Source organism: Lycium ferocissimum, chromosome 4 (genome assembly GCF_029784015.1).
Source record: "Lycium ferocissimum isolate CSIRO_LF1 chromosome 4, AGI_CSIRO_Lferr_CH_V1, whole genome shotgun sequence".
Taxonomy (NCBI): domain Eukaryota; kingdom Viridiplantae; phylum Streptophyta; class Magnoliopsida; order Solanales; family Solanaceae; genus Lycium; species Lycium ferocissimum.
Window position 1 is genome coordinate 30,696,503 of NC_081345.1, and position 24,132 is coordinate 30,720,634.

The 24,132-nt window shown below is 34.4% G+C and overlaps 4 protein-coding genes across 4 annotated transcripts; 2 read left to right on the forward strand and 2 right to left on the reverse strand.

The window, feature by feature from the left end:
* The first annotated feature begins 1,170 nt into the window (after positions 1-1,170).
* Positions 1,171-4,087, forward strand: LOC132052244 (SNF1-related protein kinase regulatory subunit gamma-like PV42a). The gene is made up of 3 exons (XM_059443686.1): positions 1,171-1,669; positions 2,543-2,897; positions 3,630-4,087. The coding sequence occupies exons 1-3, from the start codon at positions 1,239-1,241 to the stop codon at positions 3,966-3,968; spliced, it is 1,125 nt and encodes a 374-aa protein (XP_059299669.1). The 5' UTR covers positions 1,171-1,238; the 3' UTR covers positions 3,969-4,087.
* Positions 4,088-8,562: 4,475 nt separating this feature from the next.
* Positions 8,563-11,260, forward strand: LOC132052246 (phosphatidylcholine:diacylglycerol cholinephosphotransferase 1-like). The gene is made up of 3 exons (XM_059443688.1): positions 8,563-9,351; positions 9,795-9,932; positions 10,639-11,260. Exons 1-3 carry the CDS (start codon positions 9,043-9,045, stop codon positions 11,008-11,010), a joined length of 819 nt encoding a protein of 272 aa, XP_059299671.1. The 5' UTR covers positions 8,563-9,042; the 3' UTR covers positions 11,011-11,260.
* Positions 11,209-14,337, reverse strand: LOC132052245 (methyl-CpG-binding domain-containing protein 11-like). The gene is made up of 2 exons (XM_059443687.1): positions 14,049-14,337; positions 11,209-12,429 (listed from the first exon to the last, which is right to left on the reverse strand). The coding sequence occupies exons 1-2, from the start codon at positions 14,130-14,132 to the stop codon at positions 11,437-11,439; spliced, it is 1,077 nt and encodes a 358-aa protein (XP_059299670.1). The 5' UTR covers positions 14,133-14,337; the 3' UTR covers positions 11,209-11,436.
* A 3,735-nt stretch (positions 14,338-18,072) lies between these two features.
* Positions 18,073-19,742, reverse strand: LOC132054575 (uncharacterized). Its single transcript, XM_059446556.1, has 3 exons — positions 19,039-19,742; positions 18,562-18,734; positions 18,073-18,472 (listed from the first exon to the last, which is right to left on the reverse strand). Exons 1-3 carry the CDS (start codon positions 19,519-19,521, stop codon positions 18,313-18,315), a joined length of 816 nt encoding a protein of 271 aa, XP_059302539.1. The 5' UTR covers positions 19,522-19,742; the 3' UTR covers positions 18,073-18,312.
* Positions 19,743-24,132: the final 4,390 nt, after the last annotated feature.

The following is a 24,132-nucleotide window of genomic DNA, read 5'->3' on the forward strand; positions in this document are numbered from 1 at the left end:
TCTGGCAGTTGCAGGCTGCTGTAGCATGGCCTAAGATTATCCCCTCGCCGTAGGAATGTTTCCCGCTATGAGCAGGCACGGCGGGATTGACGGGGCGCGTTATGGTTCGGTGCATCTCCGTCATCGTACTCGTGATGGTTGGGTTCATTTGAAGTTGACGAGAATGTGAATCGGCATTTCATCTGCACAATCAAACCCTAAAGAACAAGCGTGAAATATTGAGTTTGACCACGGCGTTATATTAAACCGCCACTAATATCTAAGGCCCCACGGTGGGCGCCAAACTGTTTAACCTTAAAAATGTAAGCAGTTAAATTTATATGAGGTGCCAAAGATACGCAGCTAAATTCGTTCAAAGATTTGAATAGTGTGATGTATAATGGAATGGACAAAGAGTCAAATCTAACCGAATGCCGGATTCACGTGACCTCGGACTAGAAAACCGAGGTCGGTAGCCTCCTGTTACAAACTATAAAGAAATGCAAACTAAGTAAAACTCAAGAACAAATGGAAACGGATGCTGAATTCTTAAATGATTATTGATATGAATCCTCTTTCTCTTTTTTCTCCAACCCCCTTTTATGAATGGAGGCCTCCCCTTTATATAATAGAGGAATTTCTAACCTAGTACAATTCTAAGTAAAGCAAGTAAATAAATATGATTGTCACGGATTGGACGCAGGAATATCCGAGTGAGCGGATATTTCGGTGCCTTGTTGATGGCAGTTGATCATCTTTCCGCTGTCGCCTCAGATCGTCCGACCTCGGGCTTCCGATCCGGTGATAAGTGCTCGAGCTTTATCCGAGCATAATCATAACAACGGGAAACCGAGCGTACTCGTGTCCTCGGTTTTACCCGTATACAATTTTAATATTATTTCATCTCATATATGTCGTGTTAGCTCTCCAATTGCTCGATGAATGAAAACAACATACTTATAAAATACAATAACAAATTAAAGTATTTTAATACTGCAAAGATTATCCACTCTTAAAAGAACGCTCAAAATATCTCTAAATAGAGAGAATATCTTGGACAGTGCTCAAGACGCAAGCACCACGTAGCAAAGAAAATAACAAGTGTCACTGTTCTGTCTTCCATTTCATAATGCTGACACGTATTAAGCCAGATCATTCCAGTCCTTAGGATGAACCTTATATTAGGACACCTCAATCAGTCTCATACAGTTATTTTCAACCCAAAAACTAAAACAGAAACAGAGAATATATACAAAAATATGCAGGCAACTATGGTACAAGGTGGAAGCCCCAATAAATTACCTCAGCAACATCAAATGCTGAAAGACAAGCAAGTGAAGGATTTAATGGTTGACAAAAGAAGGCTTGTTGAGGTTCCATATACTGCCACGCTGACAGACACTATAAAAACACTGATGGCTAACAAGGTGGTGGCGGTTCCTGTGGCTGCGCCACCTGGACACTGGATTGGAGCTGGTGGTTCTATGATTTTGGAATCTGATAAACAGACTGGTGCTGTGAGGAAACATTATATAGGGATGGTTACTATGCTTGATATTTTGGCACATATTGCTGGAAATGGTAGTGCTCATGATGATGATTTGGCGAAAAAGATGATGGTCCCTGTTTCTTCAATTATAGGACATTGTCTTGAGAGTCTTAGCTTGTGGACCCTCAGTCCTAACACTAGGTATGTACTGGAGGTTGTTGGAAATTCTTTTTCAAGAGTTTAGCTTTGATACACTGGCAATTCATCATGTTTTTACACTTATCAGATTAATAGGATGAGTTGCTGTCAATAATAATCCGCATAACTTGCTATATATACCTCTTAAAATACATTGGTCTATATAAGTTAGTAATTAAATTGTCACACTGAAGTCCGGACCAACAAGAAAAAGCAAAAGGAGCACATTTAAGGCTCTGCTTTGACAGCTTACCTCGCTGAAATTCAGTAGCATAAGGTCTAAATCTGGTATTTGTGTTAAGAAATTCACCTATTATGTATAAAATATTTATTTTGAACTTAAGTGTTGTCCTATTGTAGAATTCATAATCCATAAACTAAAACTTTGTATCCGCCTCTATTAATATAAATAGAGCCAACTACCGCTCTGTGTCTTTGTGTCTCAATATATGTGACATTTTATTCCTTTTAGTTTTTAGTCAGTAGTCCAAAAAAGAAAGATACACTCCTGTATTCTGCAACAATTTTACTGAAGTCTTCTTTTATCTTAATGAGATAATTTACCACCACATAATTTAGTTTGTTTTAGACCACAAGTTTCAAAAGGCTAGATTTAATTTTTAAATTTTGTGTCCCCTTAAAATCAGTCAGCATAAAGATGGAGGAAGTATTTTTTGGATGTAAAGAGTTTTTGTTAGTACAATCATTGTTTGGCTTGGCTGATTGCAAGCAAGACTAAAATATCGTTGATCACTAAAATTGAGTTCATCCTAAGCTGCAATCTTCAATGCTTTTTGGATATCCAAGGCTTGTCTTTTTATTTTCTAAATCCTGTAATTGTTGGATCTTCCATTAATTACTGGTTTATATGCGAAGTATTGTGGATTGCATGGAAGTTTTCAGCAAAGGCATACACCGAGCCATGGTACCAGTCGATGGACAATCAGAAAACATAACATGTGTTAAGCTCACTGAGTCCGCATCGTGTTATCGAATGCTAACACAAATGGATCTGCTAAGGTTTTTGAATGACCAGCAGGAGCTTAAAGCTATAATGTCGAACAAGGTCTCAGACAAACAATTGCAAGCAATCACAGACACTGTTTTTGGGGTGATTAATAAGGCAAAAGTTATCGATGTGATCAAATGCATGAGAACAGCTTCGCTCAATGCAGTACCAATCGTGGAGTCGTCTGATGACATAGAAGAAGATCATACTCAGCTTGTTAATGTAAGTTGAAGCTTTTGGTCTTAGACGTTGAGAGTTAATTTATATACACTAACATTATTAAGATTCACGATTTATCTTCCTAAACAACCTCTCTATCTTGAAATTGGGAGGTAAGATGCCAATGCATTTTCCCTCCGGGACACCTTATGTGGGATTTTCTGGGTATGTTGTTATTGTTGTTGTAACATAATTAAGATTCATACACTATTGGTGAGTTTAGCATAGTAGGTTAATTACATGTGTTAGTTGTTACTTCCTCGGTTCCAATGTAACTTCTATTTTATTTTCAGCATGTTTGCTTATCTACTTATATTTAAAAGAAATGATTAGCTTTAAAGTTTTATTTTATAGTAATATATAATCACACGAATATCTAAGGCCCGGGGCGAACACAAGAGAGTTATAGGTTTGACAGATCTTGTAGCTCTGGCTCAAATCCTGTATTTGTGGTGAGATGTTGTGGTATGAATGAATTCTAAAGATCTTCAGTATTTATAAACTTGAAATAAATTATGGATTCACTTCTGTCTAAGTTAGATTGTAGATCACAAATTTCAGAAGTCATTCCTTTTTTCCTTGGACTTCGTGCTTAGTCCAATATGGGCACAGGGATTAGGACAGAGATAGATTAGGATAGAGTTTGGAGTGAGTATTTTCAATGTTGCCGTCTTTTAGACGGCCTTATATTGTAAAATGCTTTTTGTACTGTCCAGTTTCGCATAATATTTGCAGGGTAAGAAGAGGAAGATTGTAGGAACATTTTCGGCTACGGACTTGAGAGCTTGTCCTGTACCGCAAATGCAGCCTCTACTGAATCTAGAGGTTCTTGATTTCTTGAAAATGCTGTCGGGAACACCATTATATGAATCTACAGGGCTGAGATCTTCATGGAGGGAACAAGTGACTTGCCATCAAGAATCGTCACTTGGGGAAGTGGTGGATAAAGTTGTGTCGGACCATGTACATCGTGTTTGGGTGGTGGATGAACAAGGCTTGCTGGAAGGAGTTGTATCCCTCACTGATATGATAAGAGTCATCAGGCTCTGGTATCTTACTGAGTTTTTGCAGTAATGTGTGCACTGTTTTGCACCCGTTTTTGTTCTGGTTGGTGGGTCGGGTTTTGGTGTAAATGAAATGCAATCCGTTCTATCAAATGATTCGCTATCGAGAATCTTTGTTTCTGCGTCTTACACGACACTGATTGTGTTAGGTTTATTTTTGTCTCACAAGTCGATCGTTCGGTGTCTTCGGTTTGATGGGATGACGGGACGTGCAAAAAGATTTTCACAAATTTTTAAGGCCGTACTTTGCTGTCAAACATTTGTCACATTAATCACTAATAAAACACATTCCTGTGTTTCCTGTCAGACATTTGTCACATTAATCGTTAAAACAGTCCTCCTCCCGCCATAAGTTGGGCAGCCATGAGATTTGTGATCATGTAACTTGTCAATAGTTAAACTGTTGTTCTCCAAAATGCGACGAAGTGTGCCTTCCTCAATAGCTAGTAAGGTGCATTTGGACATGGCTTTGTAGTCCTCATGACATTTTGCTATACTACGATTGGCATAAAATCAATTAACAGCATATCATAAAAAGTCGGCTGCTAAATTCTTTCTGGGGGAAAAGATTTCTTGGCCTGCAAAAGTTCTGAGAGATGCGAGATTGAGAGAACTGTACGTTTAGGAATTAGGAGAGTATCAGAAATTAAACGGTTAGGAGCTTGTTTTAACAGGAGATTAAATCTTAGTTTATTGATATTAAAAAGAGACGTGTCACAAGTTTAATTGAAAATTTGAGAAAATGAAGATGAGCTCAATTTGCAATGTACATTTAGGTGCCTCATTCTCCTCCTGTACGAAATTTCCAACGCTTCATTAAAGTGAGATTCAGGATTTCCTCCACAGGGATCCTCGGTCTTCCGTCTTTGGGCTCCCATTTTTGTATGCATGTTTAGGGCCTGTTTGAAAAGGCACCTGGTAATTGGATTGGTGTAATTATAATGACTTGTTTGTTTGTCATAACGTAATTATAGTGTAATTAAAAGCGCGATGTTGGTTGCATAAATGTAATTATACAGTTAGTTTAATTTAAAAATAAAATTTAAAAAATATTTGCCCTTATAAATGATATTAAATTAGTTATTTAATAATACATTATTTTTTGAAAATATATTAATTAATAATCATATATTTGTAACTAATATTGTAAAAAAATTGATATATTAATAATATTTAATTTTAATTAATTATAAAACTTAAAAGAAGACTTTTTTTTTTGTGAAAACGATTGGATGTTTGACAAAAAAATAATATTTATAAATATAATGTGATAACATTACTCAAATATTTGACACAAAAAATTCATCAAATGTAAGTAAAAAAATAAACAACATGCAATGTGAAAGCAAATAATTTAAAAATGAAAATATAACCTAAATTCAAAATCCAAAAGAAAAAGTTTAATATAATACTCTTGTGTCAAATTCCAACATTACATAAGTAAGTTCCAACGTAACTTAAGTAAATAATTTTAAAGAAAATATAAGTCTATAACCTCATTCACAACGAAATTCTACTTTAAAAATGTCACTCGATATATGTCAAGTTTGTTAATGACTCATTCTTTCCAATATTAAGAGGTGTAGTTTCAAAAATTAGAATAACAACACGATTATGCTAAATGAATAAAATAAAATAAAAATACGAGCAATTACATAGAACTACAAGAAATAAAGGTTGGGAATGATAAGAAAGGAAATGAAAAATAAATAATATAAAAAGAAAAATACATTTTAAAAAATAAAAATAATTAAAAAGTAAAAGTAAAAAAAGAAATTAAAATAATAGAAATTAAAAATAAATTAAAAATCAAAAGAAATTAAATAATAGAAATAAAAAATAATTAAAAATAAAAAGAAATTAAATAAACGAAAAATAAACAAACTAAAAAGTGACCCTGTAATTATAGGGTGTAATTACACTCAATTCTCAAAACCCCCCTTGAGAATTGAAGAGTGTAATTACACCTTCTCAATTACACCCAATTTCCACCTAACTGTGTAATTACTTGGTCAAACTGTGTAATTACACCCAATTCCAATTACCTGGTTGACTTTCCAAACAGGCCCTTAATTAACTGAGCCCAATTACACTGTACAATTCACATTGACTTTGCAACAAAACTACACTTCGTGTAACTATTTGTACAAGTTGGTACAGCTGTGTTCGTCCTCCCCAACTCTCGCTTGTATGTAGTAGAAATAGAAATAGAAATATCCTAGCAAACTATGCCCGTGCGATGCACGAGGCCAAACATGATTAATTTGGTTACTCACTTTAGTTTGTCTTTATGGTTTGTAGATTTTGCAAAGGATACCGCGATTCTCCTTAGTGAGTCTTCATATTTTGTTTCTTTTCTTCTTATTTTCTCTCTTAATTTCTCAATTGTTGTTAAAGATTTGTCTTATTTTGATTATGTTCGCCTCTTTTTATATTTAGTAAGTTGACAATTCAAATATCATACATGTCAAGTTTACAATCACAAGATTCAAAGGATAATTTATTGTATTATACACATTTTTAGTTTAGAACCACAAGATTTAAAAGTCTATCTTTATTTTTTAAACTCCGTATCTAGTCAAACTTAGACACTTAAATTGAGACAGAGGGACTATATGCCAAATGAAGAAAATGAAAGGACAATTAAGATATCGCGGATACATGGGGACTTAAAAAGTAAACACACATGAGGTAGAATTAATGTTAAACTTCTGAAATGTACACATGTTAGTCCCTGCTTAGAGTATAATTTCATGTGTTTTCTATAATAGAGTAATAAAATGAAGTGTAGAAGTAAAGAAATATGATAACGTAAAAGTGGAATACACGTGTACAGAGAATAGGTGGCAAACCAAGTACTCCCTCCGTCCCAAAAAAATTATCTTAGTTTGACTTGGTACAAAGTTTAAGAAATAAAGGAAGATGTTTGAAATGTGTGGTCTAAAACAAGCCTTAGATATTTGTGTGGCTGTAAATCATCTCATAAAGTTATATTGTTTCTAAATGTAGAAAGATGTCAATCTTTTTGGGACAGACTAAAAAGGAAAGAAAGATAATTTTTTTGGGACGGAGGGAGTAGTAGTACTTGTTAAATGAAGTGGGCCCACAACTTGAAAAAACGGAAAGAAACCAAGTACAATTGAAATAAGCCCAAATTTAATATACAACTCAGACAGCTTTTTGTCCAGTTTGTTGTTGTTGTATTCGTCCCTCTTGGATATATTAGATTAGAAATAAAATAAATAAATAAATATATAATATAATAGAAAAACTAGTGACGAACTAACAAATTTAGATTAAAATAATGAGGACATCAAGTTTCTACTTGTATAAAACCCTGGGGCTCCAGAAGGTCATGAACCACGACTTCTCCACCAATTCATTTGTCCAGCTTTGCACCATGAATGTTCTAGGATAATTTGCTTAAGGTTTGAAAACCCCGCCCCCCAAAAAAAAAAAAAAAAAAAAAAACCTAAGCCATTTATACATGGAAATCTCTCTGCTAGTGTATTTTGTGGAGATTGTTAGCTTCACCACCGAGAATTTTCTAAAGTTGAGTGATTTTATTGATATGTAGCAAAGTTCAATGACTTTACTACATAATTTCTCAAAGTTCAATGGCCTTTTGAGATATTTACTCTCGTTGCAAAAAGATTGTTACAAGCCTAGCGACTTTGTAGAATCATCGGAGGGAATTTTAATAGCTCAGTTGATTGACTACTTAAACTTTCACCTTATTAGCGAGGGTTTGATTCCCACATTGTAATCCTCTCCCTCGTTTCCTCCTCCCCCCACCTCCACATTTAAAAAAAAAAAAAAAACCGTACAATCATACCTCTTTACAATAATGTCTTTCGTTCGAATTTTGTTTGACTGCTAGCGCTATTACAAGATTATGTTATACTAAACATATACTAATATAACATAATATGAATGTCGGTTTCGAAGCAGACTTGACAAAATGGTTATATTAAAAGCATATACTTGTCTTCACTTATTTTTGGATTAGTTCCTTAGTTAATCCTCTGAAGCCCTTCCCTCTTATCATTTTTGTTTGCTGAATTTTCCTGTGTTTCCTTGTTTTTACCAGTGATGCAATCGAATCAGTTAAATAGCAATTGCCTCTAGTCCAACAGTTAGATTCATTGCACATTGAAAATATATCGTGAAGATCAAATTGGATAAAGTCCAAGCACCAACGGACTACATTTTCTCAAAACCCGCCAAAGGATAAGAAGTCAAACAACAATTGTTAAGACTTAAGACAGCGTCAAATCTGAACTGTAACACTATCGCTATTGTGAACGTATTTTATATTATTAGCAAATACTAATAGTACAGAATGTTAATTTCAAAAAAATTAAAAACGAAATTCAAAATTCTCATTTTATTCTTAACGATAATTTTTTATAGTCACACAACGGTCTTATGAAATGCGTAACACTATAAGTTTCACAAGTTATAACCATACAATATTATGGTATATTTATCATCAGAAGTTATCAAACTTTGTCATATAAGTTGATAGAGTAAATAAAATTGTTGGTCTAAATATTTTCCTATCAAGGAACAATAGCCATTGGGGAGAGCCCTTTTCTCCACGCGTTAAAAGCTAGCCTCGAGGCTGCTGCTTCCTTTTATTCCCCGTAAAGTGTAAACCAAATCTACATAAATAGGTGCCTCATTCTCGTTCAAGACCAAATTTCCAACACCACATTTGTCAATCTCAATATCTCCCTGTCATATAAGTTCTAAAGTGAGATCTAAGATTTCCTCAAAAAAGTACCTTTCCAAATCCCGCTATTGGACTCCCATTAATATTAAGGACGGGGCAGAATTTCATCGTCAAAGCGAAGGGAAAATCCTTATTTCTTTTACAGACATATGCCTTTGAATTAGCACAATTATTGGTAGCATTATAGCGCCATTCACCATGTCTTCATTTGTCCCCGTTCCACGAAACTCCAATAGATACTCTGCATCTTGGTTATTCTCCGTCAACCCTCACCGCTAGATCACGTTGTATCTCTAACCAAAAACACAATAACGGCTCCGTTAACGACGTCCAATTCAAAAACAACGAAATGAAAGACGACAATAAAATTTCCGACATGAAGAAGAGACCATCCTCAGATTTGGATGATTCAGGGTGGTTGAATAATGCATTTTTCATGAGATTGACAGCTAGGGATGTATTCAATGTGGTGAAGTACCATCCCATCCCATGCATCTTCGCGACCTCGTTGTTCTTCTTCATGGGGGTGGAATACACGCTTCGTATGGTCCCATCTTCATCCCCGCCTTTCGATCTGGGATTCATCGCTACACGTCGCATTCATCGTTTGCTTGATTCTAAACCTGCTCTCAATACTCTTCTTGCTGGCCTTAACACGGTATGCATACCCCAAATATACAAAACATATACATTGATATGTATATTAAACGTAAAATATATGTATATTATGCATATAGGATATGTATATTATATGTATATTTAAGTATAAATATATAAAACTTATAAATTTGCTGGCTATTTTGTAAACTAGATCACACAAAAGTATTGAGCTATAATTTTTCCTTTTCTATACGCATTTTTAAGAAATAATTTAAATTTTTAAATGAAATGATCACACAATCCATGCAGGATCTATATTGAATCTACATTTTCATGTTCAATTACTGTAGTTTTGGAATTTAGGGAGGATTAAGGGGTTTGCTTTATGCATTGCGACCATTTTTTCCTGGCTCTGTTTTACAATTTGCCAAATTCATTTATTCACTTGAAATGTAGGAATCTTCTTATTTTTATGAGAAAATTAAATTGCCTTGCACATAGGTGTTCGTGGGTATGCAAATGGTGTATATAGTATGGGCTTTCTTAATTGAAGGGCGGCCACGAGCGACTATTGCAACTCTGTTCATGTTCACATGCAGAGGCATTCTTGGATATGCTACACAGCTGCCATTACCAGAGGTAACAAAAAAAACCAACAAATGTAATACAAGCTCTCTGTTTTATCTTTCTTATGAGAGATTTCACCCACTTCTTTCTCTCTTATTTCCTTTTTGTTCCTTAAAAGACAAATTTCCTACCCGGTGGCCGGTGCACAGACCATCGTGCATTCATGTAGGATCCAAGGAAATATCGCATTCAAGGAGTGTAATGTAGGCAGCCTATCTTAAAACACGTAAATATTAATGTCTGATTCTACAGCTCAAACTCATAACTTATTGATCACACACAGATAATTTTACGGTTGCTCTAAAGTACCCTTCATCTAAACAAAAGTATTTTTTTCTAAATTTGCAATGCTGAGTTTGTTTCTTTTTCAAAATTTCCTCTTATTTTGAAGTCACTGTGGACCATAGACCAACAACACATGATATCACGATGTCCAACTATCAGTTTTAGTCTTTTTCTTGATCTGCACATGCAGCTACAAAAATTGCTTGCACTTATCTGGACAAATATGATAATAATATTTCCTTACTAGTGGTACCACCACTACGTAAACAGAAGCAGTGGTACCCCATGTTTTAAAGTCCACATTATCTTTATGTATACCATGTGATCTTCCATCTACCCTTATATTTATACATGCGCATGGTTCAAAGTAGAAAAATGCACAGAAGCATTACTTGCTCAGGCCACTGATCGTTTTCCGGTTTTGTGGATGTAGGATTTCTTGGGGTCAGGCGCTGATTTTCCAGTAGGAAATGTGTCGTTTTTCTTGTTCTATTCGGGGCACGTTGCAGCATCTGTGATCGCGTCTCTGGATATGAAGCGTATGCAGAGATGGAAATTGTCTTATTTATTTGACACCTTGAACGTATTGCAAACGATCAGATTGCTGAGCACCAGAGGTCATTACACTATTGATTTGGCTGTTGGAGTTGGTGCTGGAATTTTATTTGATTCTTTTGCTGGAAAGTATGAGGAGAATAGAAAAAAGGAACTGCTTGCAGATAGTCCTAATGGCACCACTAATGGTGCGTTTCATAACTCAAAACTGCACGAAAATGGTGAATACTTAAGTGTTGCTTCAGATTAAAAACTCTTGAAGCCACTATGCTCATTGATTTCATTTTTTCAACTGTAAAGAAAACTTTGACACAGTGTGTTAATAGATTTCAATTTCACGAGTTATCTGCACGTATTGATCAAATGTCCTAGAAAATATTCAACTATGAACACAGTGTGCATAACAAGGGGCGTTTCAAAAGCATAGTCAACCAAACAAGTTATAGCAAATTGAAATCTGTAAGTCACAGATTTTCTGCTAAAACATTCTACATCAAAGTTTTAATACAGATTAGTGTATCACGACAGAAACAAATACATACAAACAAAAGACGCTAGTATTCCTGGAAACTAGACACTAAACTACAACAGATTACTATTACAATAATCAAATTGAATCCAAAAGTCAGTAAAACATGTAAACAGGATATGTCCTAAGGGTGATTCGGCTGATACATCAGCAGCTAATAGGTGCAGGTGACTGATGCTGCTGGGAATGAGCCAGCTTTGGTTGGCTAATCTTGTCATTTCCCATAACCAAATCAGCTCCTTTCATTTCTTTCTCCTCCTCTTTCGGCCTATTTTCTCCATCATTCCCATGGGCATCCTTAGATTCCCCACCAACAGCAAGTTCCGCGTGGTTTGAACTTCCTCCTGCTGTGGCATTGGTCCCTTCCACGGCAATTTCTTCTGGCTTGTGCTCATTTACATCAGCTGCAGGACTATCTTTATCATTTTGAGGCTGCAGCTTTTCTCCAGATACTTGTTTTTCCTCAATTTCTGCATTTTCTGACTTGTTCTGTTTGCCATCATCAGCGTTGTGAACTTTCTCAGATTCGGACTCTAGCTTCTCCCCAGTGTGCTCGTCTTCTTGTGCAGCTTCCACCTCTTTCTTCCCCTTGTCCTCTGTTTCAGTTTCTTCATTTTCGGACTTGTCCTGCTTGCCCTCATCAGCACTGTGAAATTCCTCAGATTCAGACTCTGGTTTCTCCGCAGGGGCCACTTCAGCGCCCTCTATGGGCTCATCTTCTTTCATAGCTTCCACATCTTTCTTCTCCTTGTCCTCCATTTCAGCTTCTGCTTCTCCGTCTTTCTTCTCCGAATTTTCATTTTCTTCTTTGGTAGATTCCATCTCTTTCATTTCTGAACTTCTCTTTTCAGCTTTTCCAGCATCCGTTTCCTTATTATCTTTCTTTGTAGACGATGTCCGGCGTCTTTTCTTTGGTGATTCAAGTAGTGAAGCTGGTCTCATTGCCTTGGCCTTCTCACTGATCCTTGCTGATCTCCTTGGAGTCTCACCAGTACTCCAATCAAATTCTGAAATTGCAGGGTTTCCAGGGTGTGATTTGAGATACTGCTCCAACTGTCTGCGGTTCTTGACCTCCTCACCTGTTGGAGCAATAAATACAACCTCATTCTTCTTCGGTGTACCCCCTTGCTTTGGCGTGAACTGCAAAGTGACGGAGGTAAAATCTATGTAAGGTGTACACGTAAAGCTACACAATAGCACATTTCGAATTCCTTTCGATACCACTACCCCTATTTCTCCCAAAGAATGTCCAAAGTACACAACATAACGTAGTCCAACAATCCATCTCCAGCACATTTACAAACTACTCTCTCTACTTTTCACGTGTGAGGTTGTTTGCTGATTTCTTGATGAATAGGAAGAGTTAGATTAATAGTGATACACTTCACAGTGTTAAAAATAAGGCCAGACTCCCTATAATGATTCTAACCTACATGATTCTAAAGATGGACTATCTGAGCTGTCAAGGAAAATGTTAAACACGGCAAGCAAAATATGAACAGGAGAATTACAAGGTTGTCAAATAGACAGATTGAGTCATATGGGTTATGACCCAACCAACCATGAAGTACGTTTGGTCCAATATTGTTTTAGTCAAATAGGGACTGCGACGTAGTTCATAACTGAGCCCGCTCAACTCAAGTATATGCTACAGTTGTTAAACCTTTTTTTCTTTCCCTGTCCACTTTCATTCTTTATTTTTCTTTTTCTCACGTTTTTTAGTCTTATCTTTTTAAAGAATTAAATACTGCTATTTTTTGCCCAAAATAGAGAGTTGAGAATCAACCCCTTAGATTGCGCTCCATTAGCTGTCAATACAGGGTTAACTAATTTAACTCGTCCCTGAATATGTCACTTACCCACCCTGTCTGAAGTAAATCCCCTTCATCCTTAATTATGCCATCCTCCCAAGTTGGCGGATTCCATAAACCTCGGTGTGTATGACACCTCAAAGGTTCTTAAAGATGAAATTCTTGTTATATCGACATGTTAACTTAACATTTAAAGAAACTAGCGAGTGAAAACTTGAATGTTCCATATGAAGTCAAGAATATAAGGCTCTCATATGTATCTGCCTGCCCTCCCTCGCTCCTTCCTCTCTAATGTCTATAATAATAAACCTAAGACAATTTCTTTTGCTCGCAAGTTTTTCCTGCTCAAAATTTTTTCCATCTTCCTCCCCATTTGCAGCTGTTCACTTTTCTAGTATTGTCGGTTATTGAAATTCAAACTAGACTAGTGAAATAATGAATCACCCTCTGCCCAACCTCCCACGAAAAAACTTCAGTGAAGCTGGAAATAGCGTTGACCTTCCTCTTAACTAAATCTTCAGGAAAAAAAACTACTACTCTAAACAGAAATAAGTAAGCTAACCAAGACCAGCAAAATCCAAGCTACTATCCTGCATCAGTAGGTTCACTAATTAAATAGTGAAGCTCCCTCTTCAAACCCCAATTTTCCACCAACAAACAAAAGAAAAATCTACTTTTACTCCGTAAGCAAACCCAACTTTAATGAAGCTGCAAACAGAGATAGGCTTCCTGTTAACTGAATTTTGGGAACCAAAAGCCTAAGAATTAACTGACCAACACCTAGAAATGTTCAAGCTACTATAGTACATGAATTAAGGCAAGCAAAGAGCAGAAAATTACAGGAAGTTCTAAAGCAATTAACTTTCCAAATTGAGGCTGCAACTACAGGTAGAGCACAGAAAATAAAACCTGTACCAATTTTCTTCAAGAAGATAAAAGGAGTAGTACCAATTTTTTCCAAGAAGGAGGTGCAGGAAGTTCCACCGACACAATTTCATCATTATGAGTTCCCTTCTCCATAGGACTTGCCATCTTACAAAATGACTAAACAAAGTTCTTAGAGAATTCCAACTTTGTTTAGAGCAAAACTCACAAAGAAACTAGTACTTTGAATTTCAACCAAAAGTTTTTTATGGGCATCTACTAAGAATAAATATGTCGTAGTAAGGAGGTTGTTGCTTTGATAAAAAACTAGTTTGAAAGCAACCGCCACGCCGTGAAACAGGTCGACCACACGTGCCACGTAGCCAACTTTCCAGGACAAGGAGCCTTATCAGTTAACTCATCCAAAAGCGACTATTTTTCCCTACGCTCTTTCCAAAGCAAACAAAGACATTATTGCTTATTTTACACGAAAATTTTATTAATCTTTAAAAATATTAATTTTTATACTATTTTAGTAAAAGTTTTAATAATTACATATTATGTAATATTTAAAATGTCAAATTTTAATACGTTAAAATGACATCAATAGTAAGACACAGTTAACACTACAAATTTAAATTACTCCTCTTTGTTTTATAGTATAAAATATTATGCTATGTCAAATCATGACAAATAAAGCGAACGGATAATTTTTTTATTTATTATTATTATTATGACACAGTTAACACTACAAATACCTTATTTGTGAATCTTTTGTATTATGTTTATTAAAAATGATTATACTCCCTCTGTTTCAATTTGTTTGAACCTATTTTTTGTTAATCTGTATTAAAATTAATGATCCCTTTCCTAATTTAGAAACAAATTCACTTTATGAATGATTTTACCCACACAAATTTTAAGCGCTTATTTGAACATGTTGCAAAAATCTTCCCTTTTTTTTAAATATTATGTCCAGTTAAATAGGTTCATATAAATTGAAACGGAGGGAGTATTTTTTTTTAAATTGTAGTCAGTCTGAGACACTGCTAGTAAAAAGGGTGTTGCAAGAAGATGAAAAGAAAAAGAAAAAAGGTTTCTGAAGTTATGTTCTTCGAATTACAATGATTTGACTATTTTACTAAAATAAAATTTCTGAATCTCTTATCCTTTCTGTGGACAAAAAGAATAGATTTAAACTTATTTCAAAAGTCTTCAATGAGGACGGTCCAAGTGGTATATTCGAAGGCGAAGATTCGTTCATAAAAGCAGCTTCCATTAGCCATATATTTTTAATGGAAAAAATCACTAGCAGAAGGTCCTAGAAGTGATGTGACACACATTATGATGCTGTTTATTATTTCACAACCTCGACAAAGAGCGTGTTGTGCACGCAAGCTTTTCAATCGTTCGATTGAGGTAGTAGTATGCAAGCTTTATGCTGAAGCGTCCTGGCTAATGACTTGCCGGGGAACATTAAACATGGGACCCGTGGTAGTGGATATGGTTTCGCTATCGGTCCCTATAATGTGCTAGGGAATTAATTGAATTGTAATGTGAGTTTTAGGTCCGGACACGTAAAGATCAGGAAATACATAATATTACTATATCTTTTAGATATATTTCTATTACTTAACACTACTCAAGTTTGATTGGAAACTGAGTTTGAGAAAGAAAGACTTTTAAAATTTATAATCTAAAATAAGTTATAGATATTTATGTGATTGTAAATTATTTTATTCAGGGTAAAAAAAGTAAAAAAATTAAGTTAATTATTTTTAAATACAAAAATATATCATTTTTTAAGACAGATCAGAATGGAAAATTTATGACATAAATTGGTACAGAAAGTACTAATTAGTAAAAGTATTTTCATTTTATTATGTCATTTAATAATAGTCAATCAGTATAATTTGATGTAAATATTAAATCCACCAAAATACAAATCAGTATTTGCTGATTGATATCCCAAAACAAACCACAGCTCTTTTGTACTAAACTCAAAGGGGTCGTTTGGTGCATCATATAAGTTGTGATATCTCAGCACTAATTTTTTATACCATGTTTGGTAGAAGGTATAAAATGCATTCCATCCCAAGAGATGGGATATCCCTTCTTATCCCACTTATACTGGGATTATTTTATACCATCTTTTAGATGGTATAAAATAATCCCAATAGATGGAATAAATTAGTCCCGAAATTATAATTTCGGAATAATTTTGACTACCTACCAAACGACACCAAATAGATTTGGCACTTTACTAGAGGAAAAGCGGAAGAAAGAAAAGTGGCGTTGCTTTTTGTATGTTGATAAATCTTAATTCCTTCATAAAAGGTACCAATTTCAATTTTTGTATGTTGCTTTTTGGCACATTTTAGTGTACAAACAACTTTGAGAGTGAACCTATATGGTTTATGATTCAGATCTTAACAACAATTTTTTTTACTGCTTCCATAAAAATAAAAAAGAACAGAAAAAAAAAGAAGTAAATCTGGAGTATGACTCAAATTTTGAATGTGAATATAACTAGGAATCAGCTTGTCACACTTTGCTCAGTAAACAGTCAACTCCGAGGCCCATATTTGGCCTGTATGATTAAGGATGAGTTTCCACTTTCTAGAGCCCAAGAAAGGATGGCACATATACTATAGCCCACTTCCTAGTAAAATAAGGTGGCTAGTTAACTAAGGAGTATAAATTAAGTAGGATAAATTAAGATGGCGTTTGGCGATGAAAACCAAATATTTTTCATTTTATTTGGAATTTTGGAAGTTAGAGTTGAAGATGAAGTTGTGTTTGGCTATAGTTTTTGCAAATAACATTTAGTTGTTTGAATGTATTGAAAGTGAAAATAGTTTTCAAAAAATAAAAATGAAAATAACTTTTTAGGTGTTTTTCAAATTTCAACTACAACTTTACATTGTATTTGGAATTTTCATAGCCAAACGCTGATTTTCAAATAAAGTCAAATAATTTTCCGGAAAAAAAAAGTGAAAAATTCTCATGGCCAAACGGGTCCTAAGACATTTTACTTGAAGACTTATTATTATCTAGAAATGCTAACATATACTAACGGTAATGCATGATTACTGTTCTAGTAGTGTCAAAATAAAGTATAATATTGATTGAAATAGGTAGGGGTGTACATGAACCGGGTTGGTTCGGATTTTTTAAACACCAAATTAAATCAATTGCGTCGGGTTTTTTAATTTATACACCAAACCAAACCAATAAAATTCGGGTTTTTCAACCTCGGGTTTTCTCGGGTTATTCGATTTTCTCGGATTTTTCGGGTTTTTTTTCGGAATAGTCTTGATACAAAACATATAACATTTAGTTCAAATATTTCTTTAGTCCTAGTAAGATACAACTATACAATTAAGGTGTTTCATAAGAAAATAACACAAAATGTGAGAAGGGTGATGACATTGTCTTAAAATATTCAACAAAAGATAATAAAATCGGTTAAAACAATTATTGCTAATTAATAAGCCATAAAGAAAATGATCATAATCTAAAAATACTAAGTCATGCTAAAATAAGTATAACTAATAAGTATTGATTACATGACAAGAAAAAAAAAACTTAAGTTATGTATTTTCACTCTCTAAACCAATTATGCAAAACTAAAGAATAGATATCCAACATTATTGTCATTCCTAGTGGTAAATTGAATTTCTTTTGCTAGTATTAGTGTTGAGTTGGTTTTGGTTTGGACTTTATATGAGTTACTAATATCCATAGGATATAAAACTTATTGACATTCAAAATTATAAATTCAAGCTTGAATAAAATGATAATAGATAAAAAACTATGAAAAAATTTAAGAAATATTTATAAATTACATTACAAATAAATATTTTTATGCATAAAATATTTTAAAAATTGAATACATGTAATGTCGGGTTGGTTTGGCTCGGTTTGGTTTGACTTTTTTTTAGCTAAAACCAAAGCAAACAAATTATGGTCAGTTTTTTTTTTTTTCAACACCAAACCAAGTCAAACCAAACTACTGGTCGGATTTTTTCCTCGATTTGACTCGATTTATCGGTTTGGTGCGGTTTGTCGGTTTACTTTGTACACCCCTAGAAATAGGAGTATAGGTTGGGCCAAGTTGGTCTGTAAGATCTTATTGTACACAGCTAATAAGAAAGTAAAGATCCCTATACACCTGAATAGGCAAAAGTAGCTGCAAAAGTAGTCCAATTGAGTAACTGTAAAGTCCGAAACCAAGAAGTCACTACTCACTACTCTCAACATCGTGCACCATGATTCGAATTGAAATTTCTTGAACATTGAGGTATTTTTTTTTATCTGGGATTATTTCAATTCGGATTGCATGAATTTAAGAAACGGCAGTAACGGGTGGCCGACGCACTCCTCCTAAATAGGTTGTTGGTACTGAATATGCAGTCTCTATAATTCCACATTCTCCACTTGGCTCATCTTTTAGTTCTTCCTCATCAACATCCCACAGGAACCAAGCGTATGAAGCCAGTACATAACTGCAATATGAATACTCCATCATGTAAAAAGACTGCTTGAACTTGTATTACTTTCTTTACAATAAGTTTTTAATTAAAAAAAGGCTTGCCAATCATCAGGATCAGATTTAACAGCTTGATCAAAATAAGCATGGGCGCGAGATGCATCTTTTTGGGTTAGCCATATTCGATCAGCATAAAGTGACAACACATTTCCATCGTTCGGGTTTACGAGTATTGCTCTTCCGTAATACACCTCTGCTTTTCCTAAATCCCCCTTCACCTATCATATTGTGCAATCAATCACAATACTAATTGAACAAGTTAATCACATATATACAACAGTAATATTACTAGTAGCAGGGACGTAGCTATGTCTATGTCTATCGAAAGGTGATCTTAGACATCTTTAATCAAAATTAGAATTATAGTGCACATGCAGGTGAAATATTTTCTTTTGTACAAGTACAGTATATCTTGAATATAATTGAACAGCATTAGTAAAATTCCTAACTTCGTTAATAGTCTTATACTAGTACTTATGTCAGAAGGAAATTGTGGATTGAATAAATTGAATTATTACTTACCTCTTTCAAGAACGTGGCATAGTTTGCTAGTAGAAGTGCATTACCCGGGTTAGTTTCGATCATTTTCTTGTAGTAGGCTTCTGTACTCTCATGCCCATACCCACTGTTTGAATCATGATAACCCGAACCCGGCCCACCTCCACCATCCGACCCACTGCCTCCTCCACCACTGCCGTACATTTCACCTTCATCGCCTTCCCCTACTACTAGTGCCTCCAATACTCTCTCTTTATAATAATATCCTTTTTCTTTGACATTTTCCTTGTTGGGTCTTTTGACAATATTAGTTTTCGTATGAGCAGAAGGATTTAGGGGCTCCATTTCTCGCATGCAACAACAGCTTGTTGCAGCATGCTTGGACGTGGCCAGGTTTTCATTATGTAAAAAGGACGCTGATGGCGTCCGAGTAAGTAACGATCCAGTGGATGAGTTGGATATCCATGAATTAAGTATGGGACTCCATGATGAGCTTGTTAATGACATGATACGTTAGAGATAGAGTGAGATGACCTCCCCTTTGAATTAGGAGAGAGATGCATTTGGTGTCATGTCTTACATGGAGGATTTTATAGAGGAAGAAAATTAGGGAACGATGAAAAGAATAAGAGGCCCATGCGCCGAGCTTAGGTGATGCAAGGGTTCATCCAAATATTCTTTCTAAAAATTTACAATATATAAAAAGTTAAAATTACTTATGCATAAATATATATAGTAGAGTAATTGTTGAATTTTCTTGACTTCATTGTCATCTTTACTGTTTTATATTTTGAACTTTTTTTTATTGAAAATTCTAACTCAGACACTAATAAGAGCCGGATTAATTGGGCAATGTGAGAACTGAGAAGCGACAAAGTTGTTGATTGAATGATGTTGGTGCATTGGGACGACTGCGTCACACTATCAGTCCAGCACCAAAGGTTCGCTTAATAAACTCAATTAGACTCTGCGAGAAGATTTGACTTTAAATTTGATTAGACTTCTTAAGAAATAAATATTTTCTTCTCATCAAATTACAAATGATTATGAAAGATCACTTTCGGAGGGAAAAAACAGTTATTATTTGCTCCCTCATTGATTTGATAAGTAAAAAGAGATTTTTGCATCCGGAGATTTGATGTCCAAATGGAGTATATGAGCAAATGGACATTAGTAGAAAAGGCAGATTAGACCATTTAAAATTTATAAATTTTATACTATAATGAGTTCTAAATTTATTATTTATATATACTAATTATTTTTTAAATAGATACATGAGCTAAACTTATTAAAATATTCTTACAAACTCGTACCATAAACAATGGAGTATATCTTCCCTTGTTGGGAGGTCACTCTCCATACTTGTTGTACTTGTTAACGTGCATCCAATGTTATTTCGACACGACAGTTGAAACTCGTGGGAAGCACAAGGGGTTTTGCTTTGGAGATTTGACGGTCAAGACAGGAGGACGGTCCTAAAACATTCCAACGTCGCTCTCATGCTACTTGAATTAATGAGCCAACGGCATACGAGGTTTGTGGAAAAAACCTGCCAACAGCATGTACACCTACGATTACCATTTTAGAAGAAATTTATTCACAGTAAAAATATCTTAAATATCTTAAATTTATTCACCTGCCAACAGCTTGTTGCAGCATGCTTGGACGTGGCTAGGTTTTCACTATGTAAAAAGGACGCTGATGGCGTCCGAGTAAGTAACGATCCAGTGGATGAGTTGGATATCCATGAATCAAGTATGGGACTCCATGATGAGCTTGTTAATGACATGATACGTTAGAGATAGAGTGAGATGACCTCCCCTTTGAATTAGGACAGAAATACATTTGGTGTCATGTCTTACATCGAGGATTTTATAGAGGATGAAAAATAGGGAAAGACGAAAAGAATAAGAGGCCCATGCGCCGAGCTTAGGTGATGCAAGGGTTCATCCAAATATTCTTTCTGAAAAATTACAATACATAAAAGGTTAAAATTACTTATATATATATATATATATATTAGAGTAATTCTTTGAATTTTCTTGACTTCATTGTCATGTTTACTGTTTTATATTTTGAATCTTTTTAATGAAAATCCCAAATCAAACACTAATAGAGCCGGATTAATTGAGCAATGTGAGAAGCGACGAAGTTGTTGATTGAATGATGTTGGTGCATAGGGACGACTGTCGGGATCGAAATAATCAGGGCTTCATGCGGAAGCTAATAATTTGCAAACCTTAAACGACGATAAATCGGACAACAAAGAAAATATACTAAAAAGCATAATATTATAATATGGTTTGGTTTTGACTTACATATTAAAAAACCTAATTTAAAAGAAAGTATTAAAAACTATGGAGAGAATAATCTCGATAAACAAAATTCTTTTAGTTACACTACATATATAAAAGGATCTATTGTGTTATATATATATATATAATAAGAGGATTCTTCAATTTATAGAGGTCCAAACCTTTTCCTTCAAAAAAAGGACTAGCCAAATATAGAAGAGAATCATTTTTTTCCTTCTAAAAGTAAATAAGAATTATGGTTATATTTTGGGCAATGTGTAAAACTGAGAACTCAAATATGATGAAAAAATGAAGAAACCCTAATAACGAAAGCGTCACATATCATCCAGCACCAAAGGTTCGCTTAATAATCTCAATTAGACTCTGCGAGAAGATTTGGCTTTAAATTCGATCAGACTCTGCAAGAAATATTTTCTTCTAATCAAATTATAAATGAGTATTAAAGATCACTTTCGAAAGAAAAAAAAAAAACAATTATTATTTGCTCCCTTATTGATTTGATAAGTAAAAAGAGATTTTTGCATCCGGAGATTTGACGTCCAGGTGGAGTATATGAGCAAATGAACATTGGTAGGAAGAGGCAGATCTAGAATTTAAAATTTATGAATTTTATAATCTTACTCTTACTGAGTTCTAAATTTATAATTTATATATACTAATTATTCTTTAAACAAATACATGAGCTAAACGTATTAACATATTCTTACAAACTCGTACCATAAATAATGGAGTACTGTATCTTCCCATGTTGGGAGGTCACTCTCCATACTTGTTGTACTTGTTAACGTGCATCCAATGTTATTTCGACACGACAGTTGAAACTCGTGGGAAGCACAAGGGGTTTTGCTTTGGAGATTTGACGGCCAAGACAGGAGGACGGTCCTAAAACATTCCAACGTCGCTCTCATGATTAATGAGCCAACGGCATACGAGGTTTGTGGAAAAAACCTGCCAACAGCATATACACCTACGATTACCATTTTAGAAGAAATTTATTCACAGTAAAAATATCTTAAATATGTTATGAAACTCTTATGAGCAAAAATATATGACATTAAAAGTAAAATAAAAAATTTAATATTAAATTATTTTAAATATATAAATATATTCTTTTTTAAACGAACTAACAAGAAATTAAAAAGTGTCACGCAAAATAAAATATTCAGAGTAATACATTTAAATTGTAATAGGAAAAGGGAATACTTATTGAGAACCGCAAACTCCCAAATCCAATGGTGAAATGGTTAGTATTAGTAAGCGATTGATGGGAAAGTATCGAGAAGAAGTTTTGGTGAATATGTTTTCAGCCATTAAAATTACTGATTGTGCTTAAAAGATACCTATTTCTAAAAGATTTAATTTAAAAGGTGTTTATCCCTAAAGGATTATTCAAGTATGTTGGTTTGAAGAGACACTTAGAGATATTATAAATACCTTGTTATTCCAAAATAAAGATGGATCAGATTTCACTCTCTCTTTCATTTTCACTACAAATCACAATATTATGTTCTTGCGGGAAATTCGAATTAAGCTATTTCGATATTTGAATTTATTGGCTTTGTAAATCCGGAGGAATTTTGCCATCATTCCCGCCGCAACGAAGTTTGAGGCTTAAACCTTTAAGAACAAATATTACTATCAAAGTCATGCATTATTTCTTCCTCACTTGAAAACTATATTTTTCTAACAAAAATGTCGAGATTCTCTAAAATGTTCACAAGTTGAGAAGCTTGATAAATTTTTGGGATAGTAATACAACGGGGTCGTTTGATTTGGAAGCAACTTATGAAAGGATAAATTAATAATATTGAGATTGTAATGTAGAAATTCTGGTGTAAGTCAACATATATTGATATAATAATCTGAAAATAAACTAATGACAGTACTATAAATAGTTAGATTGCATGCACTTATAATATAAAATTATGCACAGATGGTATGACTTAAAGTCTTAAATTCTCCAGCCTCGTTGTGCATTGACGGATGTCTAAGGACTAAAATCTAGTGCGCAAAACAAGTGAAACATTGAAAAACTCTTAACACTTCGGCTAGAAATTAAAATTCATTTAATACTATAAGCAATTTAAGATTTTAAGTTAATAAATGAATATCAGATCTAACTGTCAACATATATTGTTAATACATTTTTAGCTAAATATATGATTCGAGTCTAAGTGCGGTCCATTAGGTGGCAACAACTTGTACTCTAATGCAACGACGACACGAACACAAAGGTGCAGCGAAAGAGGTCCCTCTTCCATTTTGAATATAACATAACAAAACATGTAATAATAGATACAGACAATTATAATTGAAAACAACTACAGAACGAGGTACAAGTTCATTGTCATAAACCTAACAATAAGACTATGCCACTTTTAATTTGCACTTGACTATAGTTAGTTGTCCCTTTTGCTTGATAATGTATACGGGTAGAACCGAGGATACGGATATCCTCGGTTTCCTGATATGAACATTATGAAAATTATGCTCGGCCAAGATGAGATCGGTTTTATCGAGGCTCGGGCTCCAAGATCGATCTGGAACAAGACATTAAGGCAGAATGAAGAGGCGGTTAATTACCATGATGAGAAGACCGGAATATCCGCCATCAGCCGGATATTTCGACACCGATCACGTGCCAGCCGCCATCGATTACATTCCTTATTTAGGATTGTACTAGGTTGGACTCCTCTACTATATAAAGAGGAGTCCCCCCTTTATTTTGGGACATGTTTTTGACAACAGAGAAGCATATTCATATATCAAGCAAGTAATAAAATCACCAGTAACTATTCATCTT

Bases quoted from the DNA above. Each gene is read 5' to 3' on its own strand.
- LOC132052246 (XM_059443688.1), top strand. From the start codon at position 9,043: ATGAAAGACGACAATAAAATTTCCGACATGAAGAAGAGACCATCCTCA. The intron at 9,352-9,794 runs GTATGCATACCC...CCTTGCACATAG, and splicing joins TTCTTGCTGGCCTTAACACG to GTGTTCGTGGGTATGCAAAT. The intron at 9,933-10,638 runs GTAACAAAAAAA...TTGTGGATGTAG, and splicing joins CACAGCTGCCATTACCAGAG to GATTTCTTGGGGTCAGGCGC.
- LOC132054575 (XM_059446556.1), bottom strand. From the start codon at position 19,521: ATGTCATTAACAAGCTCATCATGGAGTCCCATACTTAATTCATGGATA. The intron at 18,735-19,038 runs GTAAGTAATAAT...ACAATATGATAG, and splicing joins ATGCCACGTTCTTGAAAGAG to GTGAAGGGGGATTTAGGAAA. The intron at 18,473-18,561 runs GCAAGCCTTTTT...TTCATATTGCAG, and splicing joins AAATCTGATCCTGATGATTG to TTATGTACTGGCTTCATACG.
- LOC132052245 (XM_059443687.1), bottom strand. From the start codon at position 14,132: ATGGCAAGTCCTATGGAGAAGGGAACTCATAATGATGAAATTGTGTCG. The intron at 12,430-14,048 runs GTACTACTCCTT...GTCACTTTGCAG, and splicing joins CTCCTTCTTGGAAAAAATTG to TTCACGCCAAAGCAAGGGGG.
- LOC132052244 (XM_059443686.1), top strand. From the start codon at position 1,239: ATGCAGGCAACTATGGTACAAGGTGGAAGCCCCAATAAATTACCTCAG. The intron at 1,670-2,542 runs GTATGTACTGGA...TTATATGCGAAG, and splicing joins ACCCTCAGTCCTAACACTAG to TATTGTGGATTGCATGGAAG. The intron at 2,898-3,629 runs GTAAGTTGAAGC...TAATATTTGCAG, and splicing joins ATCATACTCAGCTTGTTAAT to GGTAAGAAGAGGAAGATTGT.